Raw genomic sequence first — 25,610 nt, 5'->3', positions numbered from 1 at the left:
CTCAGGAGGCAAGCAGTCATACACTGGCTACAAGATTTGTGAAGCTGACATTCACAAACACTTCAGAAATATAACCTGCCCCCAACCAATTGTACACATTATCTTAATAGCTGTACAGTACATTCTTGAAGTCTGCTTTTCCCTTGATGATGAGACTGCTGTTGAGTCATCCAGGAAATTACTGAAGGGAACAAAAAGTGTTGAGAACAGATAGGAAAAAAAAAAAAAAAAGAAAGAAAAACCTAGTATGAAACATCATGGGTGAAGAACAGTGGCTGAGTGGAAGTTTCTCAAGTTGAGTTGGAAAGTTTTGTGTGTTCTGGATCTATTCTACATTTCAAGAATCCCTAAAGACAAAGAAATTATGTATTCTAGTGATATTAAATTTTATTTTAAACTATCCTGTTTCCCCCAAAATAAGACCCAGCCGGACAATCAGCTCTAATGCGTCTTTTGGAGTAAAAATTAATATAAGACCCGGTATTATTATATTATATTATATTATACCCGGTCTTATATAAGACCCGGTCTTATAGTAAATTAAGACTGGGTCTTATATTAATTTTTGCTCCAAAAGACGCATTAGAGCTGATGGTCCGGCTAGGTCTTATTTTCGGGGAAACACAGTAGGTTGGACTATGTTTTAGTTGGTATGTGTGTGTGCATCTGTTTCTTAATTTATGCTATTATATCACATAAGAATCTCATTTTCTAATCAGCTACTGAGAAAACACACTCTTTCTGAAAGTCTTCTATGAAAGATGCTAGAAGTCTCAAAATGCCATATCGGGGTCCATTCAGAGAACTAGGGCTGTAAGACTAGAAAAGTGCATAAAGAAATACTGCAAAATGCAGCCAACCCTATAGGGTTTCCTCTGCCCCTGCATGGGGGAGGCTATAGATTTGGGCAGGAGCTGCTGGGCACCTTTGAAAACTAAAGATAGAATCAGTGCGGGGTCATCTGAAACAAATATGCAAAGGGAGGAAATTCCAAAAGCCTCGGTACTAAAAGGAAATGGAGTGGGGATCAAAAGGGAGGGGGAGATAAGAGAACAATAACCGTAGAAAGCAAAGTGGGTTGGGATTGTCAGTACCCAGTAGCTGGCAGCTATCACAATCCAACCCACTGGGGAAAGAAGATGTCATTCCATTGTAAGTTGTACAGGAGTGGCTGTGGAGGGAATATTGTTTCCAGAATCCTTGGGCTCAAAGCCTGGAGCCAAGCAGAACAATACAAATAATTAAGGGAGTAGTGGAATTAACTTACAGGGAATTCTCTCTGCTTTTCTTCACCTGGTGAGATCAAGTGTAGTATTCATTTCACATCAGATAGGTCTATTATCAGGGAACTGTATCCTGTTCTGGCAAAAGATGATCTAGTAGATTTTTTCCATTCCCAACTTCGAGGATGTAACAAATTATGTATAGCATGGGAAAGTGATGCACTGGGTCTGCTGCGTCAGCAGTGTGGGGGCTAAAAAAGAAAAATCAATACTTTTATTCCTGTCTTCTAAGTTCTTCTAGCTGGGCTAATAATCAAATTAACAGAGACAAATTAACAGGAGAAAATCAAATTTTAATATATGTGCATGGGGAATTCATATTAGCATGAAAATTCCAAAGACAGTAGTGAGGCAACATTGAGTATAAAAGATATTGTGGACAAAGAAGAAAGGGGTATTAGATTTCAGAAGTGAGAATGGGCGATTTACCGGTGGTTGAGGAAGAGCCGAACATATGCGTACGTGGCAGGAACATTCTTGCTGGACAGCATTTTAAGATCTCCTTTCTTTCCCGCTGGGTCTCTTGGGCAGGAAGGGGGGAGGTCAAAGGTTATTTCTGAGTCTTGTTTCTTTCTTTCTTTAAGACTGTAAAAATGCACAGATCTGTAATAAAAGAATTGGCTGTACTGAGGCTTTTTCTTAGTAAACAGCTTAAAATCAATACTCCAAAAAGGCAACTTCAGGGTGGCAACACTTTGGTTCCCTTCAGGGGCATATTTAAAAATATCTAAGATGAATAAACCTCAAGGAAAGAAAAGAAATGCAAGGAAATGTGTTACAAAGGGAAAAAAAACAAAAGCCTGCTTCCTTTACATTTATACAGATTATATATAGAGAAGGAAGTCCAACTTTACATAAACTCTAGGTCATTAATGTTAGATTTTTCTTTTCTGTTTGTTAATTTTTTTCATAAAAATGTAGCTCACATTCCAAACTCATTTTGAGTAACAAATAACATGCCCAATTTGCAGCTGGCAAAACTGAGTCATTGCGAAGGCATTTTATTTGCATTCAGAGCAAGTCAGTGAGAGACAAGAATATGACACAACTCTGGCTGATGGAATAAAAGCAGAGCTACAGGTCTATGTATTTTTATCAATTTCAGGTTATAAGTTATTTTTCTTATGGCTATAATTTAGTCTCTAATTTATCACTCAAATATCACCACCCTACGATTATATTAATGAATCATCTCTAATCATTTACAGGCACTCCTCTGACACTCCCTTAAAGTGTACATTAATGACTGGATACCTGACATGTTCTTAGGCTGCTTTGGATCCTGTCAATATTTGCTGTCAAAAAACCCATTTAGGTTCCTCGTTTCTTACATGATGCCTTAAAGATGAAAAAGCATCAAGTCAGTGAGTCAATGGCTCATTTTTTTAATGCGGCATTTCTCTGACATCTATTCTGAAATTATTCATTTTGTGTGCCCCTTTTGAAGGCCATTCTCAAAGTGTAAGTCTGCGATTTTAACGCTAGTTTCGAGAAGTTCAGAGTGACTAGAGCTAACTTTGGTCAAGTGAAAAGAGCTCTTTGGAGACTGGTTTGATAAAGTGAAAGATGTCCCTAAGGTCGGGCAGCTTCCATTTGGAATCCTGGCTTGTCCTTGAACTGTTCGTGTGACCTTGAGCAAATTATCTAATCTTGTCGAGGGTCAGTTTCTTCATAAGTAAAACAAAGATGATAGTCTGAATCTTAGAAGTTTGTTGTGAGGATGTGGGTATTGTGATGACTAGGCTGAATCTTGGGGTTTTGTGGTGGATAAGGTAGTTTGTGGTGGATGGGGTGACCCAACTCTGCCACTTATTTGTTAAACACACATTCATTAGCAAGCATAAAACTGTTCATACGGTCTGTCTGAGAGCTTGGTGAAGCCTCAGCTCTTGTCCCTTTAAGTGGTCCCAGTGACTGTCACCTCGCATAAAAGGTTCACGTGAGGCAGGTGGGGATTCTGACATCCTTAGTTGGCAGCAGCCAGCTGGAAATTTTCATGATCAATGACTGGAGACAGGCCCGTTTGGGCATCACTCCTCGAGCTCTGTCTCTGAAGATGCAAGCTACAGGTATCAGATTCTCACTCTATTCAGCAGGATGGCGATTTCTCTAAAATATTTTAACCGATCTATATATCTTAACCACCTCTAATTTCATCAGTAAAAGCTATTTCTAATGTTCATTCCATTATTTCACCTATTGTTGACATTTCTTCAAACATCAAGGCCTCACGTGTTGGTGGAGCTATGGCTAACAGAAGTACTTGATATAACAATCTCGGGAATGTGGTCTTAGTGATATTTTATCACCTAACCACCCCAGGATGATGAAATCCCAATTAGAGCAATAGAGTTCCCCAGAGTTTAAACCAACCTGCACATATAAAACATCACACTGTCTATGCTAAAGTGTTTAAAATAAGTCCTAGACATCTTAACAATGGGCAAAGTAAATATTTTAAATACATGTCAATACTCATCCACTTAGGGATGATCTCCGTCAGTGGTTATTAGTTTGGCTCTCCAAGTTCCAAGGAACTGCTCATGGCCTAGCACTTGGGGGAAGCTGATGGGGTCTGGGCTACCTACCACCTTAGCCAGAGCAGTTCCACCTCTACCTAGTTTGCATTTTAGACGTTCTCACAATACTTTACTTAAAGGAAGTTTTCCATGGCTAAGAGGTTTGAAAACCATTGACGAAGCCTAACATTCATATTACAAGTGGGGAAGATGAGATCCAGAGCAGTTGTCACTTTTTCAAGTACAGAGAAGCTGTAGCAACTCACAGCATTGGGCTCTTTTCACTACCACAAACAACCCGTGTATCACGGAGAGGCCACATGCATTGCTAAAATTAATCTCTGAGCAAGAAAAAGTGGTATTCCCATAGCATGTCCTTCATTGACCCAGTATCCTCGATTACTTTTACATGTTCCTTTACCGAAAATTACAACCTACTATAGAGCATACACACTTGATTAAACGGGTTAGTTTAGCAATCAAGTCTTTCAGAAATAATGTTAACTTGAATTCACCATTGCGAAGATGCCCTCTGTAGATGTTTACTAAATGGGTCAGGGTAGTGGTGACATAATTAAACTTTTAACTGGTTAACCTTCTCCCAAATAGTCGCTATATCACCTTTTCCCCTCTTTTATCCAAACTGTCTGTAGTAATGAAAATAGTTATTGGTTCAATAGAGACCATCTTCTGTGGGTCTTATTACCTTGTTTTGATCTTTTGTCAGGGCCCTAATGATATTTCATCTAATCTATGACATTGTCAATTATAAAATACTATTATTTTATGTCCTACTAAGAAATAAAACAAATATGCCAATTCAAATGTTAGGATACCATTGGTTGTAACACATTCTGATTTCAGAGATATTAAAAGAGGTGCCTGTTGGAATTCAGGAAGTATGATACCATATTTGCCACCATATAAGACATATTTTCCCCTTTGTCTTACACTCCCTCCTCCTCCCACTCTAAGCCACCTGTATTTCCATTAAGCAAAGGAATAGCATAGAAAGATCAGCCTTAGGTTTTCCAAAATGCTTCCCCCTAAAATTGTGCTGCACTTATATTTTAGCATATGTGGTACATACTGACCAAAAATATTTCTTGGCTTCTTGGCCCTAGGAATGGTGATGTACCTCTCTTTACACCCACCACAAGCTTTTTGGATCTGTTTCCTTTTTGTGGGATCAGCATTATTCTAGTAGGGAACGGAGTTTTAAAGCCCCTAGGTGGAAAAAGTAACTTCTTGCTCTCGGGAACAGAACACAGACCCGCCATGTTGCCTGAACATGGACACTGGATACTTCCTGTGTCTGGAGTTAAACATTCCCCTGGCAATAGATTTCATTATCAAGCAGTTCCAAATGGATCCTAACACACTTCCTAATAATTTCATTTGGTGTGGTACCAAAATTATCCAAACTGTGTCATAAGGTAAAATATTTTACTCCCTCTGCTCAGGCATCATTTTCATCAAAATGCAATTTCAACTTTTCAAGCCCACATATCCAATTACTCATAATGCAATGCTTCATCTTGTGTGGAAAAAAAATTATGTTCTACTTAAAAAAAAGCTTTAATGCTTGTTTTATGTGAGTGGTACTCCTGGTTGAAGATATTTTTGGTCTGCATTAAACATTCTTGCCTTTTGATATCAGATGAAATAAGGACAAAATTCAAAAATTTTTTTTTTCCGGCCACTCATGCTGGCTGCCAGCCACTCATGGCTGCACACGGTAGCCCACAGCCGCTCATGCAGACCTCCAGCTGCTCATGGCAGCCCAGCTCCAGGGAAAGCCGTTGTTCACAATCTTAGCTGTAGAGGGTGTAGCTTACTGGCCCCTGTGGGAATCGAACTGGCGACCTCGGCGTTAGTTCAAATTACTGTGTCAGTACATTCCTTGCACAATTTAATGTTTAGCATAGTTCATGTTTACTAGAAGGTATTTTTTGGTTAACTATACATGGATATTCGTATGTCACTTTAATAAAGGACAAGAATCTATGAACTGTAATACCTATGAACTTGACTTTCCAGCACTTTCTTTTTTTTTTTTTTAATTAAATTTATTGAGGTGCCAGAGGGTAAGGGGGTGGGGGGTGGGGGGTGGGAGATGAGGGTAAGGGGGATTGACTTTCCAGCACTTTCCTTACACATTGGTGTGTTGGAAAGAAGGCAGAAGATTGTCAATTACAGAGACGTAAGGAAGTGCTGGAACAGCTCTAGGACATTATGGAAAAGAGGAGGCGGTTTAGGAGGTGTGATTGGCCCCCTCTGATGGTAAATCTGAAGGAACTTGAAGGAGGGCTAAGGTGTGGGATGGCTTCTGTAAATGCTGTCTCCTTTCCTATCATTATGTGTTCCTTCCTCATCCCAGAGACAGGAAAATATTAAGCACCACAGGAGGGTAACAGCTAGAACAAATTGTCTTCAACTTCTTCCATCCAACAGAGAATTGTGAAATCAGTACACAGACCTAAGGATGAGTACCAGAAATATGTAACAAGTGGAAGTCAAATTTTCCTTTGCATATTTTTGTACTGTCATTACACAATTTTCTGGAGGTACAAAGCTTTAAAGATGTACTTTTCAGATGCGTTTTTTTTTCCTCAAAGCGATTACCGTCTCAGAATGTCATTGCAATTTCTTACTTTTCTTGAGCTAAATCTACCCTGTTTTCTCTTTTAGGCAAATATTAATATCCCAATGGGAGCCTTTCGGCCAGGAGCTGGGCAACCCCCCAGAAGAAAAGAATGTACTCCGGAAACAGAGGAGGTGAGGAAAACTTAGCCGGCAGAGCTCAGCACTGTCTTTCTCCTCCAAAATCCTGACTAGAGTGGGGCAGAGGCAAGGTGAAGGCCGGCTCTCCAGGACAAGGGAGGGCACAAATGGATGTAGGTCAAGAAGTTATCACATAGCATATACATTCCTTTGGTTGTCTTACTCAATCAGCCATGAATTTCCCTTCAGCTGAATTTAAGTGCTGGCACAGTTACTTGAAGATGATGAGTTTAACATGTAGTTATGTGGACTGATTGTGTGTGCCTGTGTGTGTCTGTGTGTGTGGGGGTGTGGGGGGGAGCAGAGCCTCTCAGATGCTCTTGGTCCACGACAGTCACTAGCTTCGTAAGTTTTCACTCTGGAGCTTTTATTGATCTGAGCAGGATGTATTTAGTACAGCTTCTGACGAGTGATGAACCCCAGTGGGAGAACAGGTAATAAGCACGTTAAATTACTTGTGGGTTCAAACAAAAAGCCCCAATCTCTGGTTATTTCCTTGGAAAATAGGACTTTGCAAGGGAGTCTATCAATTTTGGTATTTTCCCCTCCCTCTAATTCTTTACTTCTCCTCCATATTCAAATACCTGGTCTTCAAAAATGGAGACTAAAATTAATAATGAGTACAATAAATAAAGTTCCCTTCCCAAATGTTTATATTTCTTCCCCAATTGTGACTTTTCTGATGAAACCTGGAAGGTCTGATTCTGAAAAAAATCATTAAGGTTTTCGGGTATGTCATTAGCACAAAACAAGTAAAATGGAATTAAATAAAGCCATAGGGTATAGCAAACTGTATTTTATCTTTTTAAAAAGGTTAAAAAGGCTTTGTGAACTTTTCAGGTGATGTTTTGGGTATTTATCCTAAAAGGAAACCTATCATCATTTCAAAGTTTCCTAATAAAACTTTGGTTGTCCCGCATCTAACCTTTTTTTCCCCATAAATAATTCTTGACATGGTCTTAAGTTAGTGGTGCCAGTCTCCTATTAATAGAAAGATAATTTTTGTAAGGAGGAGATGGAGTGTTTGAGTGATATCACCACGTTCTGGAACTTCAGCCACTAAGTCACGTTTGATAAGCAAAAATTTTGAACATTCAAGTTGAAAAGACTCAGCCCTATCCTTTTCTTATGATACATAATCTCCAGTTCTGATGCTGCTAACTTGGCGGTCCAGTTAACTCATGATCGTGAGCTCTCCCTCTGGGACTTTGGTCAGGTATTTCTGAGTCTATGTCTGCAAAATACGACCCCCTCCATTCCGCAGAGGCTCACTGTGAGAAAAGAGCTGGTGATATAACAACATGGCATAGCCTAGCAGGTATTCAATAAATGATTATTCAGTTGATCTAATTATCCAATTTTCATGAAGGACTATTTGGCCTATTACTTTGTGTGCTGTAAGAAAAGGCATGGGGAGGTAGAAGGGAGGGCAGTGGAATTCTTTCTACACCTCCACTGATCTGTAATTAGATTTTCTTCCTGTGTTTCCTCTTAAGCTGTGTCTGTCACTACCAGGGCAATCAGTGGGAAGGTAGCGTGACCCTCTTTTCTCACTAATGTAACTGATGTAACAGTTGTGTTGGAGGCTTACATCTCCACTTCCATCTTGGTACAGAGGGCCCTCTCCTCCACACGTGTCCCAGTTAGGGGTTTGAGGAAGCACTTTGCTTTCACTCCTGCCTTTGCCCCAGTCTGATGGTTCCAGCATATTCTAAAACAGCCAAGAACTGATACAACCTGGTTTGTGAACTACTCTATGACCAGCAACATATATAAATGGCCAACCAGTATTTCCAGGATGGAAGGGAGTGAGGTATCTACAGAGACACCAGGAGTATTTCTTGAACTGAGCTAAACCTTTCTCTTGGGGCTCATGGATCAGGAAGGAGGTGTTAGGGGTTGTAGTCCCTTACTGTAAGAGCAAAAATGATCCCCTGGGACTTGTGGGTCTTAGGGAGGAGTGGGATCTAATGACTCAAGTTCTGGGTTGGATCTTAGAGTAAGTTTTTCATGGAAACCACATTTAAGGAGAGCAGTTAGGCAGCTTGGCTTGGCTACAAGGTGGGTTAAGTAGGATTTTTGTGGACTCACTTGAGGCCCCAGCCACCTTTTGTGACATAGTTTGAATGGGAAAATGGAATCTGAATTCCAAATAACATAGAACCATACTTTTTATTATTATGCAATTTGCAAACTTGGATTTGCTTATGCTCTTAGATTTTGGATTTGTTACCTAGCCTTGCATTAAGATAATCACTAGATAAAGTGGAGATCAAAACATAGCATCCCTGAATGGACAGCACATTTACCACAGCCAGTAGCTCCTCCATCTCAACCTTGGACGCCATCTCAGACATGAAGAAAAGGATGTACCTCAGCAGGAAGCAAGGATAAGCCTTTGGCCAGTTGACAAGGCCTGTGAGCACTGGCTGGGTCTCCAACCCCCTATGGTCTCCGTGAGCCCTTTGCTCTGCTCACAGAGCTGGAGCGCACTCTCCGTCCGCTCTGCCCAGCCAGAGCTTGGCATGTATCCAACATAGAGGCCTTACAGCCAAATCCTAATAAGCACGGCTGGTCTTTTGTATAAGACAAGGCAGCTGCTCGCTTGAAGTGATTTGAAGGGTATTGACAAGCCCCTACTCTGCCTTCCAAATGTCTCTTTTGACTGAAATTCCATGATTATTAAGGCACAAAATAGCACACTGGGATTTTCTGTTAATTATTGCCCTCTCCATCTGGTCCCTTTACAAGATGCAAACACACAATTAAATTCTGGTCCCAACACATCCTAGCTGTGTGGCTGTTGTGCTTCAGTTTCATCAACTGTAAAAGAGGCATAATAATAGTACCAGATTTATAGGTTGATGTGAGGATTAGTTAGGACATGTAACTTAGAATAGCTAACAGTGTGTTTGCTGCTATTATTACATCTTCAGTGTTTGAGCATGAATGAGTACATCAGACTGCACTGACCCACACAGAAGAGTTTAGGGGAAAACTCAGTAGGGCATCTGGTAGTGAAGAGGGAGATGAAGGCTAGATAGCTGGAAAATGGTTCACCATTGAGCCAAATTTTACAAATACTCCATCACCCCCAAAGTGAACATTTCCCTTGATAACAGCCATTCCTGAAACTGGGAATAGTCTGGGGCTGATAAGTCTTCTCTCCAGCTCTTTTTATCTAAACCAAAGAATGTCTCCCATGTCCTTTCTCAATTCAAATATCTATTTACAAAAGAAAAAAACGTACTTATTAGTCAAATGGGGCCATCTGGAACCCTGCTTGTTCATGCCTTAATTTATTATAATTCTTATAATATCAAATTCATAGAAGAAATAGAATCTGACTGCCATTATTTTTAAAAGATGAGAGAAGATTCAGTTAAGAATATGCACCACCACTAACCCCTTTCCTGAGTCAATATCATATTATCTACTTATTAAATACATCTACTTATAATTTTCACCTACATGTGACCTTACCAAAACAAGTGCCAAAAAGCTTACCTTGATAAACGAAACAAAACAATGCATTGAGGTTTGAATACCTTGAAAAGAAAGTGCCTAATAATAAATCTTATCATCCTATATATGTGTGTGTTCACGTAATACATCTTTGCACAGACACATAACGACACACATTGGCTTTATGTGTTAAATGTGCCAATATAGCGCCCTTCGGTATTACAAAGATAGTGAACGTGACTTACCTGGGAACTTAATGAAAGGAATTGGACACATTTTTCTCCTTCGTGCTTCCTTATTAAGATTCACCCACCTAACAACCATGGGAACATTTATCAGTGAGGAAACATTTTTCATTTCACTGCTACAGATATTAAAAAAAATCACTTCATAGCCCTGTTTAAAATTTCTTTCCAAAAGCCCAGCAAAAAACAGTTTGGAATACCCGGTCCTCCAAGTGGAGGTTTAGCAGTTTTAATTATTTCTTCTAAGCCTTCACTTATAAATGATGAATGTGCATACATGAAAGGAAGCCAAGCCTATGGCTCTGTACACTGACTTGGGGAAACAATATTTTCCAGGTATTTACAACAGGCACACTCTACATTGAATTACTTTATCATTTTGTGTGGCCGACACATTTGCTATTTTATCAGCACTGTGCCAGATTCAAAGAAAACGACTCTAGGAAAAACAATTAGCCCTTAGTAGAGGAATAGCCCCTCAATATTTTATATTTCTACTCACCCCCTCAAAGAAGCAATTTAAAAACATTTCTATAAAGAACAGGTCTACCAAGTTAGAGTTTGGGAAGCTTGAACACTTTCTTCCCTTTCCCGTTAGGGTCTAAATAATCTGAGAACTAGACGTAGGAGCCAGATGGGGGCACAGCATCAGCTTTAATACCCATTACAGGGCTGCCTAGTTAGGCTGGCAATGAGTGTGGGCATAGGGCTGGAAACTAAGGCAAACAGGGGGTCTCTTACTCTTTTCCCCCAGAACTGTATTGGTTCAACCAGTTGTTGGCCTAACAGGTTGAGTTCTTCCAGTCAGACATTGGGACTGTGCTGGTTTGGGTCCTTCAAGAAGCAGACCCAAAGATGGGATTAGATGTGCAAAATATGTATTGGGGAAAACACTCCTAAGGAAAATGGGAGGGTCATCAGACGGTGATACAGGTGAAGGAGAGTTGGACAGAGGGTTGGGTGGAAGCGTCTTAGACCTCAGTGCTGTTCTAAGAAAACTTCTCAAGCCGAAGTCCCTTCCAGAGGAGTCCCATGTCTCCCAGAAATGGACCTGCCTTAGGATCCTGTGGCATTCAGTCATTGGCCACAAGCAGCCGTGGGAAGTGTGACCTCAGTGTGGTGATGGGCGGGTTTCAGGGTGAAGCAGCTGGGGCCATCATTCAATTACCCTCCCAGCAGGAAACTGATCTGAGAGGTGTGTTCTTGTGGCTGCCAGGGTGATCAAATGTTCCTCCAACACCTTCCTTCCAGAGCTGACGAGAACATGCCTCTGACCTCTAGCAAATTCGAGGAATGAGCTAACAAAAACAACTTTCTTCTGTAGTAGTGAGTTGGAATTCTAGGAGCCACACACAGCAACTGATCTTACTGTTTTACATTCACTGTTAATATGTTTTTGGTGTATGTACATACAGGCATAGATTTGTCACTATAGTACATTCTCAGGGTTAATCAGATAACAAAAGACAAGTATGCGTGTGCACTTCTGTACTAGGCATTGGAGAAACCACACAAAAAAAGTATAGAATGTGGTCCTATCCTAAAGCTACAACAAAATAAAAACACAAAATGATAGGAAATTTAAAATACTTTTCAAAGCAGGAGGGGAGAGCTGGGCCTCCTCTGTCGTTCCATCTTATCACACCCACATTCAAAGAGGTTTTGCTTATGTGAATTTCAGTTTGTTTATGCTTCCCAGAGATGTCATTGGAACAAAGGCCAGCAGCCACTGCACCCTCCAGAAAACATCTGAAAACTCGTGGACTAAGTCATTCTTAGAGCCAGCCATACATTAATAGTCCACAAATTTCTGCTCTTCAGGCATATTATGATTGTATGATACCAAATTAAATTTGATCCTGTAAGATTCTTGTCTTCGAAACATGAATCCTTCTAACTAGTGGTAATTTTTATTAGTAATCAGACACTGAACAGCACTCTGGTGTTTTCTAAGTTACGTGGAAATTACTTGTTTTCTTCTTCCAACTTTATTCCACATTTCTCTACAAACTTCAAGAGATCTTCTGGAAACTCTGAGGGTGTTTCAACAACACAAGAAAAAGTCACTCTGCTAGAATTAGACTCTGTCATTACTATTGCTTTGATTTTTGTCTGCTTCACGTCCATAACCCAGACAGACGAAACGTCTTTTTCAGAAAGCTGAATCTCCCTTCCTTCTTTTCTTTCTCTTCAGGGTGCTCCTCCCACCTCGGATGAGGAGAAGAAGCCAATTCCAGGAGCGAAGAAACTTCCAGGACCTGCGGTCAACCTATCGGAGATCCAGAATATTAAAAGTGAACTGAAATATGTCCCCAAAGCTGAACAGTAGTTGGAAGAATAAAGGTGAGTGAAAAACCATTTCCTTTGTCTCAAAAAGACCACAGAAGGAGTCTGGAATTCCAGAAGCATTTAAGTATCTGGGCTTTCTGTTTAGACCAGTATTGGTGGGGCAAAGGTTTTCTGGTATGTAAAGCTGAGCTCTGGAGCCTGTCTTATTCTGTAACCAGTCAGAGAGACATTGAGGATGTTTGCCTGCCATTGCCTTTCTGGTCACCTTCTTAGTTGGGGAGAGGAAAGATGCTCGAGAGGGGGCCTTGAAGAGCTTTTGATCTTGGGGGCCAGGGAGCCCTCCCTCATTCCATGCCACAGTCTCCCCACCTAGATGCCTATTCCTGAGGGGAGGATCAGAGGAGCAAGGAGCTGAGGAAGTTCAGAAGTGTACGGAGGGCAGAGACCAGGAGTTCAGGCCTTGACCAGTGATCCTTGAGTGTAAGGCAGACCAAGAGAACCTGGTAATGACTCTGGGTGTGGACGAGGGATGGTTAGGCTCTAAACTATATTTGCTGCCCAAGGAGGCACTATAAATGGCTCCTATGAGCTTATTTTCATTTTAATTGGAATCGGTCAATAAAGATCCCCTAGTGAGGGCTCAGCCTGGGCCTCCATCTGCAGACCTGACACCTGCGGACTGTTATGGGAATTCTGCCAGCAGGGGGCGTGTGGAATTGACCCAAATCATAGCTCTTTCTCCTATGATACAATGAGAGCAAATCTACTTCATCCAACATTACTGGATCCCGCCGTGCACAGTCTATTCCATTTTTTTTTTAAAGCAGAAGTTTAGAGGAGAGGAATCTATACTGGGAACATAAAACAGGTATTTATCTGTTTCATTCATTTATTCATTCATTTGTTCATTCGTTTGTTCATTCGTTTGTTCATTCATCCACTCATTTATTCAACCAATATTTATTGATCATCTGCTATGCGCTGAACACTAGAAACATTTATTAATCATTTACCATGTGCCAGATACTGTGGGAAAAGGGTTATATCCAGTGTTTCCATTGTTTCTGTTAAGCCTCATGATATCCAACCGTTGCCCCCATTGTTGAGATGAGTCTTATAGAGACTGATTTTCCCCATCCCTCATGCACCCTAAAAAGGAGGTCTGATCTCAAAGTCAGTACTGGCACCTACTTGTTAGACAGCTTCACTCCTTCCTCCCGCTGCACCTACAGAAGGACTGCTTGCTTCCTGAGGGTGTGAGGGTGAGGTCTTCTGAGCACAGAGATCATGGAGGCAAGCAGGTCAGTGGGGCCGAGCCTTGCTATGTCTCCTCCTGTAGACATAAGGAAGAACACAATGTTCTGTGAGACAGCCCCGTGAGTAATGGCAATGTTACTTGTGTCATGCTTATGCTGACTTACTAGAACATTTGCAAGTTAGTTCTACCAAAAAAAAAAATGTCTTTATAGTACAGAGAAAGAGAGGAGCCATTTTGAGTTAAAATAACAGAACAGTATATAGTGTTTTCAACACAGTTGCGTAAAAGGAAAAAGGGGTAAGAGTAAAACACAGTGGATTTTATGATCACAGAATGAATCCCAGGAACCTGGATGGGGACAAAGTGACATCAGCTGGAACTGGCCCAAAGCATGGTACACACACTTGCTATTATTTATGACAGAATGCAACCAATTGATGACTGGGCATCATTACACTCAGTCCCGCCTGTGTTGCCAAGCTGAGCTGAAATATTCCAATATGTTTGGGAGGAAGCTGCATAACTTTCTTGTGAGAAAGCCCAGAGAAGGGAAATTAACTTTCTGTAATATTTATTATCATCACCCAACCAAGGCTCTTCAGTTAGACACATTAATTTTTAATGTAAACTTTAAAGGGTTTTGCTTTTATGAAATCCAAGTCGACCTAAATTTAACCCCAGTTCCAGTTTCAGAAGCACTTGGTTTTGAAGATTCAAGGAATGCTATTTTAAAATTAGGCTCCAAAATGATCTTGCAGTGTTATCTGGCAGTGAGGCTGATTTCATAGCCTTGGATCTATAGTTATAGTAAGGGGGAATAATCTCAACTCAATAAAATATCAAAGAGGTATCAGAGTAACGAGAACAAATTTTTTGTTACTTGATTTTCTCAGGGAGGACTTTAATGATTCTTCTCTTCAATAAATTTAATAATGTAAAACCACCCAGAGAGGCTGATTAGTCCTTATTCTACAGGAATGTGAAAACCTAAGTTATCAGGGTAATTGATCTGAATTCCAAATGAGGACAGTCATTGTTTTAAGCCAAGGAATGATCTTTATTTCTTGTAGGAGGAGTATTAAGCTGGTTTGCTTTTGACTCATCAATTCCTGTCCTGAAAATATGTCATATTTTGAGACTTCCATGGTCACGGTTTGTGGTCACAGAGAGAGAGGATTTTTTAACATTGATTGATTCAGTGGACTCATAAACAATCATACCCCGAAGCAGCCATCATTTAGCCCCTCACTGGTTGATTTCCTCCTTCTTAGAATACCACTTTGTCACCTATCCTCACCATGTATTGTTCAATGCTTTGATCAAACAGATCATTCATTGTATGAAGACTGAGTGAATAAGTCCACTGTGAAAACCACAAGACTCAAGGCTCAAAGTCCACACTGTAACTATTACAGTACTTTAGGTATAGATAGAAGATGGAGAAACGTCTCCTTCTATCTGAGATGAGCACCTCTTTTTAAGTGACATTTTAGATTATTTCCATGCTCTGTATCATGGCTTGACTTATTTGTGGAAATTAATTAAAAATATTCCAGGACAAGAACCAGAAAGGCTAATCACTAGCCAGTTAGAGATCAGGAATCATAGCCTGTGGCAAAGGACTTAGGGCCTGGAGCCAATCAGGAACCAAAACCAGGCAACATGGAGACAGCGGAAAATGAGTCAAGACCAAGAGACGCAGGAGTATCCCAAATGGGGCCCTGATCCAGGCTGGAACAGGCACAGGGCAGGAAAGGGAGGATGTTCAGCCACATAACTCTCAGGATTCTCCTGGCTGTGATTTAAGGTGGCCAGATGGTGATTTAAGCAGGTCCAGGAGCCAGATGAAGAGACAGGACTAGTGGCAATGTCTGAAAACCAAGATCCCTGACAAGCTCCCATATCTGCTGTTTGTTGCATGACCAGGAATCCCTTATGTGCACCATCAGAAGCCACTGTCAACTTGTTTGCTTGCAGCTGAAGTAGATGCCACCTCAGACTTCATGCACAGAGGTCTGGGGAACCTGGAGAAAGGCTGGTGTCCAGCAGACTCTGTGTCCATGTCTGCTCCCTCCCAACCCTCAGATGAGACAACAGGTGCCTAGTAAAGAGCCTTTGTAGCTATCCTATAGCATGGGCCCTCTCTTCATCCTGTGCTAAGATATATAGATGTCAAACTTGGTCTCTGCTCTCAGGATACGTAAGTCTTGGTGAAAAGATAAAATAAAATACTTCAAAAGATAGACAACAATTCAAGAATTAGGTAACAGCTCAGTGATTCAAGACGTTCCACAGCTGTTTATGACCCACTAACACATAGGCAGTTGAGAGAACTGATATTATGACTTATGAGAGGAGGGATTCGTGATAGTTTGGGGTCAGGGATCATTTCAAGGAGGTGGTGGGAATGGAGTGGTTTAAACAGAGGCTCAGAGATAGCCTCTAGGCATATGGAATGTCCAGAGCATCGTAAATGGACCAGCCAGGTGAGACCAAACAATTGCTCTAAGGCAGGGGTGTCCAAACTTTTTTCAACGTTTTTTACCAAGGGCCATACGCGGTAAAATACACAAACAGCCGGGCCACTCACTCGAGGTGAAGTACGTATTGCCTCATCTGGTTTAAGTAAACTAAATATATTTTGGGAATTTGCTGCAGGCCAATTAAAAATGGATGGCGGGCCGCATTTGGCCCATGGGCCGCAGTTTGGACACCCCTGTTCTAAGGCAATACTTAGATTTTGGGGGCAGAGCAAAACAAGATGCCACAACCCGCCCACCCTATCTCTCCTGTTTTTCCAGTGGTAAAATAACTCAGTGATGATAAAAAATTGAAGAGGAACAAAATAAATATCAAAGTCGTAGCAAAGCAGCAATCACAGGAGAAATGATTAACAAAGGTTAAACCCTAAGAACAATTCTACAATTATGTTAATGAACACAAAGACAGCAGCAATTGAAAGCACTAGAAAGAAACTGTCATTCTGAAGTTGTAGGAATTCCTCCTCTCTGTGTCGGACATTACAGCATAACCAAACGTTGTATGGCAGCCAGATTTCATGATTATGTACTAAATCAGGGTTTCAGAAAAATGCAAAACTTTAGTGATTTTTAATCATTCACTTAGTAGCTTTTGGCCATGTATAAAAGTGAAAATCTATAGAGTTAATTCCCATTCGCCTTTAAGAACTGAGGAAAGCACCTGCATTTTTCCATCAGGAATTCTTTTGAGGGCACTCAGTGGGTGTTGGATCACACTTTTAGAAACACTGCTGTAGGGCAGTAAGTGAGAATGAGTTGGAATGATCTGCAACTCATGTGTACCCATACGCAGCCCCATGATCCCAAGTGAGTCTCTATCCCATACCCTACATCTACCAACCAACCTTGAATCTGGATTTTGTAGATCTGAAAAGAACCATTATAATGCCTTATTGGGGGAGATGTGTTTTCGCCTTCGAGCACTGTGCTCCATCCCTGCCATCTTCTATTTATGCTGTCACAATACTTACAAAAGTGATATAAATGATATATTGTTTTTATTGTTCAAATCTTCTCACGATGCCAGGATATAGCTCCTTAAAGGCTGAGGCATATCTTGAGCATAGAAGGCATGCATGTAGAATGTTACTGGTGCCCTGATCACAGCAAGTCTGGTGTCCTCTTGGGATATGTTCTTATAAACTTTCCAAGTCCTTATATTCTCAGGGAGATTACTACTTAAAAGCAAGACTAGCTTTTCTTTCAAGAGTTGAAGGTAAATTTGTTGACCATGACCAGTAAAGTGCTCAGAAGTTTGACTTTAATTCACTGATAATAATTTTACTCTTCTGGGAAACTAAAAAGTTAGGGAAAACATCAAGTTTGGTTCATAGTCCTCAAAAGGGGTGAAAAACATGTAAAATTCATTTAATTTTCAAGAATTCTTTGATTTTATTTTTCAAAGAATGTTTATGTCCAGATTAAGATATATTTACCAACCAGTTATCCAGAGAGATGCCATTTCTGATGGAGGAGAACATAAAGTGCTCATTACTTTTAAATGATAAGCTTTACACATCATGGTCATTCCTGCTGATTCAAGGGCTAATTTTGAGAGTATTGGCAGGAGGGCAAATCGATGTACCTAGACGCATGATGAAAAGTGCACTCAGTATCTAACAACAGACTCCCAAAATACACGAAACAAACTGACAGAACTGAAGGGAGAAATGGATAATTCAACAATAATAGCAGGAGACTTTGATACCCCACCTTCAACAATGCCTAGAACTAGACAAAAAATCAACAAGGAAATTGTCTCAATCTGTTTGGGCTGCTAAAACAGAATACCATAGACTGGGTGGCTTATAAAGAACAGAAATGTATTTCTCACAGTCTGGAGACTGGAAGTCTAAGATCAGGGTGCTGGAAGATTTGGTCCCTGGTGAGAACCTGCTTCCTGGTTCATAGATGCCCATCTTCTCACTGTGTCCTCACATGGTAGAAGTGGCAAGGAAGCTTTCTGGGGTCCTTTTATAAAAGCACTAATCCTATTAATGAGGGCTCTCCCCTCATGACTTAAACATCTCCCAAAGGCCCCTCCTCAAAATACCACCACATTGGGGGTTAGGTTTCAAAATAGGAATTTTTAGGGGACATAAACATGAGTCTATAGCAGAAATAAAAGACTTGAACAACACTATAAACCAACTGGACATAACTGACATCTACAGAACATTCCACCCAACAACAGCAGAATACACGTTCTTCTCAAGTGCATATGGCACATTGTCCAGGACAGGCTATATATGTTAGGCCATAAAGCCAGTCTCAATAAATATAAAAGGATTGAAATCATGCAAAGTATATTCTTGGACTACAATGGAATGAAATCAGAAGTCAATAACAGAAGGAAGTTTGGGAAATTCACAAGTTGTGGAACTTAACACACTTCTGGATAACTAATGAGTCAAAGAAGAAACCACAAGGGAAATTAGAAAATACTTCGAGATGAACGTAAACAAAAATACAACACACCAAAACTTGTATGATTCAGCAACAACAGTGCTTAGAGGAAAGTTTATAGTTGTAAGTGCTTCTATTAAAAAAGAAGAAAGATCTCAAATCAATAACCAACCACTCAATTCAATATTAGCAGCTCCATATTTGGGAAACATACCCTTGATCATCTTAGAGTAAACATAATCCATATCTACATAAATGGCAGATGATTAAATTGATGTGTGAATGGGAAGTATCATCCCTTTCAAATGGTAAAATGCAATAAGTTTAAAAACCTACTTGTATAAACACTATAACAATGTAATAGGAGCTGGCAAATTAAAAGTAATCACCTGTAAGATCACCATTTTAGCATAACACTCACTTAGCTTCCCTTTGAGTCTTTTCTTTTGGATTTACATATGGGATGCAATACAACAAAGTTGCTCACAATATGGGATTTGGGGTCATGAAGACTCCTTCTCATTATCTTTCACCTTTGCAACTTTGAGCTCTATGTCTCTATTTCCTTGTTTCACAAAAAGCAGAAAATGGCGTCTCCCTCATAGGGTACTTGTAAAGGATTAAGGAGGTGTATTTTAAAAATTATATCCAGGCACAGCTCCTGGGATGGGGTAAATACTCAGTAAATGGGAACTGGTTCTCTTTTTACATTTTTCTTGTATAGTGTCATTCATAGCACTTGTAAGTTTTTGTATATTTTACATTTTCTCATAAGAGTATTTTTATGTTGCTTTGCAACCTTCAGAATTAAGATGATTTATTTCTCATAGTTTTTCATTTATCATGATTTCATAACCTTTTCCCTCCACCAGAAGACAGAGGACATATTTATTGTTTTACATGGAACTAAACTTTAAAAAATCCCAACAACTTCTTCAAATGTCTTCCCCGGTTTGCTGGAATTTTTTTTTGTCCTCACATTTGAAATGTTTCCTGTTTTGACCCAATTACAGAAGCTCTATTCTTTCTTCGAAGGAAATGTTTTTATGCTGAGATTTTTTCAATGTCTAGTGGAGCCACATTTCTTTTGATTTGTGATGCTATTTTTTTTTCTGCTCCCCACTTGGTTAGGATAAAGATGGGTTCTGCAGTGGTTCTGAACTGCATCAAGGTTTTATTCATTTGTTTTCCTGCCTGGCAAAGTTATTGTTCTAGGCCCTGATTACAGCCTGTATGGGCATTAAGTACTCTCGAGGGTGAATGTGAGGGGCCTTTAAGCTGATTGTGGCAGTTGCTTTAAGAGCCTCTTTATAGTAAACACACAGACGCTACCAGGATGGTTTCTATTAAAACAGAGATCCCGGAAGGTTGGGGGTGTGGGGGTGGAATTGCTGAGAGAGCTTTCAGGGAGTAGACCTAAGAGAAGGTCTACTTCTCTTCTCAGAGAAGAACTTCTGCTCCAGCCAGCTTCGCAGAGGCTAAGGTGATTCAGGACCCAAGTCTGTAGCACCTTGTACACTGACAAGTAGATTTTCATGCCTTAAGGACACTTATGGCTGGCACTTGCCCTGCTCCCAATGCAATGGAACTCATTACCCTATCTCAGTGATTGACAGGGGAGGAGGGCAATGTCTGTAGACAGTTTGGACAGTTTGAGTTATCACAACTGGGGGGAGGTACGGGGTGCTACTGTCACCTAATGGGGAGACACCAGGGATGCTAGCAAATGTTCCACAATGCCCGGGATAGCCCACCACAACAAATAATTATCCAGTCACAAATGTTAGTAGTGCTGAGTGACTAACCCTGATTTATCTACTTGAAAGTTTGGTATCAGGACTAACTTGTTGCAAAGTTTCCTTTCCAAGCAATCGATGCATTGCATTTTACAGAAATTAAAACATTAATAAAAAGAGAACAGTAATTAATTGCCAAATATTTGTAATCTCTTCACAGTAAGCAGAGACTTAGGAATAAAGCACTCTTAAATATGATTCTTTTGTCAGTTGGTAAACAAAATATATTTATGGTATATGGTATATATAGAATATTCTTGAGTTATAGTATTAGGCCTTAAATGCAACTATTTTTTATTGGTTCATTTTTTCATTGCAAATGTACCAGAAAGCAGTAGGTTATCTCAGCAGCTTATCAAGTCTTTAAAAATAGTAATGTCAAGCATTACTAATCATCAGCACCAACAACAATGTCATCATTTTTATTGTCATCAGTAGCATTACCATTTAGTATATGCTCATGACATGCCTGAAACTGTGTCTTGTGTTTCACATGCTTTATTTCATGTACTCCTTGTGCTGACTGCATGCGGCATATACTATGATGCCCATTTCAGTTATGGGAGAAAGAAGGCAATGAGAGTTCATGTAACTTGACCAAGGTCACCCAGTTTGTAAGTCGCAGATGTGAGATGCAAACCATCATTTGTCATACTCCACAGCCAGTCCTTTCAATCACGATCACCTACTGCATTCTTAGAAAATGTTCCTTTAGTTGTAGTCTTCCAGGTTTTGCAAATATTTCACTGTTAGGGCAGAGTAAAACAAGCAAAGGCTAAAGAGACTGCAGAAACTGTCACCTCCACTAAGAGGTGATACCACAACCGTGACTCGTTGATTGATTCATTCATTCAGGTATGCATTCATTCATGTATTCAATGAGCATTTACTAAGCATAAAGCATGCACCAGGTGCCGAGGATGTCGGCTTTGGGGATACACACGAGTCAGACAGTGTCTACCCGGGTGCAGTTGAATGGGCAGCACATTGCATGGAATCACAAATAATTTGGTCTTTTTAAAGGTCTTGAAAAAAGGGAAGGGTTAATGTCTGTAAATGTCAGAGAAAGGATGAAAGAGAGAAAGACAAAGGAAGAGAAGAAAAGGAAGGAAGGGGGGTGGGAGAAGAGAGGGGACAGAATAGCAGCGATTGTGGCAGCACTGGGGGTGACAGGGAACTGGCCCGGGGCTGACAGAACTGCAGAAAATGAACGCCAGGCCTCTGCAGAGGCTGCCTTTGCTCCCCGGGATGAGCGGGATGAGCAAGGGCTTGGCAGGCAGCTCTGTGTCATCATGAGACAGCCGTCTCCTACCCATGAAGCCTTTTCTCTCATTCCCACTCACGCTGTGTGCAGCCCACGCAGCAACCCAGGCTTGACGGCATCGTGACAACGCTGCTCCTTTGAACTCCCTCCACATGTTGTGGCATTTGAGAAGGAGAAGGAATCACGAGGAACAAATCAAGACTTGCACATTTCACTTGCACTCCCTTGCGGCCGCTCCCTGCCTGTGAACTGATCATCCCACACCCTCTGGTTTAGGGCTCTATGCAGATGGCGAGCTGGTGGCTGCTTTAATCCCAGGCAGGCCTGGTCAATTGGCTTCCCACGGAGGGAAATTTCTATTAAGCAGTCGACAGATTGCAGTCACTTTTGTCCAGGCAGGTGGCACAAAGGCTGCTCCGAATGATGCATCTTGACTGCTGAAAAAACAGCAGAAAGCAAGTGTGGCCTACTGCCCATCAGGGGGTGCCTTCTGTAGAAGGGACAGTAGACTTCCTTCCACCCCAGAAGACCTGCCCTGACCTGCTGCAGGCACAGCTGAATCCTTAACAAGCAATGTACATTTTACTGCCTAGATCTTGTCCGACTCCCAATTTTGGATGCAAATAATAGGAGTCATGGCTGCTCTTTAGTTCCAGAGGCAACAATTAATTGCTGAAAACTTACCAAACTGGTTTATTAAATTCTGAGTGTTCAAACATCCATTTATTCAGCCTCACTTAATTTTCATTTCCTAATCATTTTGTACACGGGCTGCTTGGAATTTACCTTGGCTGAATTAATCTTTTTCTTTACAATGCAAGTTCACAGCATGAACTAAATTTGAATGGGAAGGATTAAAGTACTGGAATGAATTCATTCGTTTGCGTAGTAAGCAAACATCTGTGCACTCACTATGTGCCAGGCCCTACGACATTACAGGGAGGCAATACAAGACAACCCTCAAGGAATTCACAGTCTAACTGGGTGAGGATATGAGAGGGAACTTTAGCACATATGGCTGCAGCAGGAATTAAGGAACAAGATACAGCCTTTGAATATAGGTGACAAAGATTCTAGACGGGATGCTGGAAAACAGATATTCTACTGAAAGAAGGTTGAAGACCATACACTTTTGAGGTGATTCAGGCATAGGTTTATGTCCTGGCTTTGCTATTCCCTTGGTCTGTGATTCAGCATGATCGCTGTTTCGTTTTCTGAAAAATGAGAACAATACCTACCTCACGGGGGCAATTTTGCTCCCCTCCCTAAGGGACATTTAGCAATGTTTGGAGACATTGCTGGTTGTCACACCTCAGGGTGGGTACTATTGGCATTTAGTGGGTAGAAGCCAGGGATGCTGCTAAACATCCCCCAATGCACAGGACAGGGCCCATAAGAAATGTTGATAGTGCTGAGGTTGAGAAACAGCGAATTACACAGTGTGTATAAAGTCCTCAGCACAGTGGTAATTATTATTATTACTAATGATAGCATGCTACCATCGGAAGGAACTTAAGTTACGACACTGGGCACTGGACACTGGACGTGCTGGATACCGTGGGACACACCTGCGCTCCACTTCTAGCTATGTCACGTAGTAATTCTGTGTCCTTGGACAAGTTCCTGACCAGTCTGAGCCACATATATAAATAGGAACGATAATAGCAATCCTGAAAGGGAACCATGAAGACAGTGAGTTTACTCAGATGGGACACTTGGCATGAACTGGTATCTAGAAAGTGTTCAGTCCCTTTGTTGTCCCCACAACTCTGCCCTCTGCCCCTTTCTTTCAAGGGCAGGGGCTGGTTGGTTGCTTTTTAAAGGAAATAGTCTCCAAAGAGTAGCTCAGCATATTTCCTCAGGGAATATGAAAAAAACTCACTGAAAATGAAAACCCACTAATTACCTGTGACTAATATGAGTTCACTGAAGCACTTGTAAGCATCTGGGAGGATCTCTTGGTCTTTCTCAGTTACCACCTACTTTGAATCCCCTGAGCTTGAGCCAGCTCCTGAGATGATGTCTAACCTTCAAGTATCCTCTTTGTCCTGGAGGAGGCACTGCAGTCCCATTTTTCAAACCACCAGCTACCGTTTCCAAAGAAAATTCCTTTAAGAAATCCTTGGAGCTGCTCTTCTCTTCCTATCAAGGAAAAGTGAAACAAGGCATTTCAGACTCCATTTTTCTGAGCATTTTGAATGGGCCTGATGGCCAAAAAGAGGCATGTCATCTTTTTAGTAATCATTTGTGCACAGACTATGTACTATTGGAGTCTGGTCCAGAAACTAAAACAAGATGCCTGTCAATCTAAACATGCAGAAGTGCTCTGGGTGTCTTCTCTGTGACATCCTGTCCTGCTTTATGCCCCATTTATATCCGATTTCCACCTATTATTACTCTCCAGAAGTGCTTTCTTCTTCCTTCTGATGTTAATTTGATAATTAAGTAATGTCTACTTTTCAATAAGAGTGAAACAGATAGGTAATCAGTAATAAACTCGTACAGGTGCCAAAGAACATGGTGGCTTGGAGGCTTTGTGAAATGGCCATTTAAGGGGACATGGTGAGCCAGGCCACGAGGAAACAAAGGCTTATTTGTAGTTTTGTGGCAAAAACTAAATCACATCTTTTAATTAGAGGCTAATAATAGCAATAATATTAATAAGCCCTTGCACTTGATTTTCAGAATTCCAAAGTACTGTGTTCATTCTCTCTTTCGAGGCTCACAACAGTTCTCTGAGATAGGTAGGGCAGGAGTTGAATTAGTAGTTCATTCTTACATGACTTCAAACTTCACACAGGGTGGAAGATTGTGAGATGTAGCATCCTCTTCCTCCAGAGAAAGTTCATTTTTAAGACTAATTATTAATTAAGCCTAGTTAAGTCCATTGTTGTAGAAAATGAGTGTGATATCTTCTAATCAGAAAAGTGGGATCACCATGCAGCCTGCAGTGGTGCCAAGGCGGAGTTAGTTACAGCCTGTATCATGGCCCGAACTGAACAGATAATGGCTCTGCTTGTACTAAGAAGGACTTTCCTCACTGACACAGAAAGAGCTAGGAGTAATCTACCCACTTCTGTCTGTAGCTATATTTCAAAGGAAATGTACTATCGCAATTTTCATCTCTATTTACTGTTTTCTCGTGCCTAATTTTTAAAAAAATCATATTGTGTCCTTTACACACATGTAAACACACACACACACACACACACACGGATTTGAAAATCAGGTTGAAATGTCTTAATTTCAGAAAATCCAGGAAGCAAGCAAATAGGCCTGGAGAAAACTTTATGTTGCCCCCAAATCATCACCCTAAAGGTCAATCAATTCTTCTGGAAAGCTCTCCATTGTCACCAACAGCCAAGAAATGGCGTCCCAGACTCCCTGCGGAATCATAGATGAAGTTTACTGCTGCTTATCTGTAGTGGGGGAGGGAGCCTGGGAGTCATCCTGAGCCACATGCAATCCAATTATGGGCCAATTATAGTCCTGCTTCCACTGCCAGGAGCCGGCTACCCACCAACTGAGCTGGTCTCAGAGCCTCTGGGTGGGCAGGGACTCCCAGTGCATAGGAAGAAGAGCTCGTGGCCCAGCTAAGACAAAACAGCTGATAATGCCTGGAGACCAGCACAGGGAGCAAATGCAACTGCATTGGAATGACCCTTGAACCTCCTCCCCATCTCAGGGCCATCGCTTCATAACCGACTCCAGATTCAGTCTTCCCTCCTGGGTGGCAGCGGTTCCCATTAGGTGATCAAATG

The 25,610-nt window shown here is 41.0% G+C and overlaps 2 protein-coding genes across 2 annotated transcripts in view; one reads left to right on the top strand and one right to left on the bottom strand.

Annotated features, from left to right (window-relative positions):
* SMPX (small muscle protein X-linked) overlaps positions 1-25,610 on the top strand; it is a 51,608-nt gene that overhangs the window by 9,341 nt on the left and 16,657 nt on the right. The window contains exons 3-4 of the mRNA XM_019714591.3: positions 6,494-6,580; positions 12,491-12,639. Coding sequence (XP_019570150.1) covers positions 6,494-6,580; positions 12,491-12,625 — 222 coding nt within the window. The 3' untranslated portion in view covers positions 12,626-12,639. The remainder of the gene's footprint in view (positions 1-6,493; positions 6,581-12,490; positions 12,640-25,610) is intronic.
* Positions 13,567-25,610, bottom strand: part of LOC148754556 (uncharacterized) — an 86,174-nt gene continuing 74,130 nt past the window's right edge. The window contains exon 5 of the mRNA XM_088794807.1: positions 13,567-13,918. Within this exon, the coding sequence (XP_088650933.1) occupies positions 13,812-13,918 (107 nt within the window). The 3' untranslated portion in view covers positions 13,567-13,811. The remainder of the gene's footprint in view (positions 13,919-25,610) is intronic.

The sequence above is a fragment of the Rhinolophus sinicus genome, chromosome 18, assembly GCF_057876585.1.
Source record: "Rhinolophus sinicus isolate RSI-liver-muscle chromosome 18, RSI-T2T, whole genome shotgun sequence".
In the NCBI taxonomy this organism is placed as follows: domain Eukaryota; kingdom Metazoa; phylum Chordata; class Mammalia; order Chiroptera; family Rhinolophidae; genus Rhinolophus; species Rhinolophus sinicus.
The sequence above is the reverse complement of the archived record's forward strand: the minus strand, read 5'-3'. Positions and strand labels throughout refer to the sequence as shown.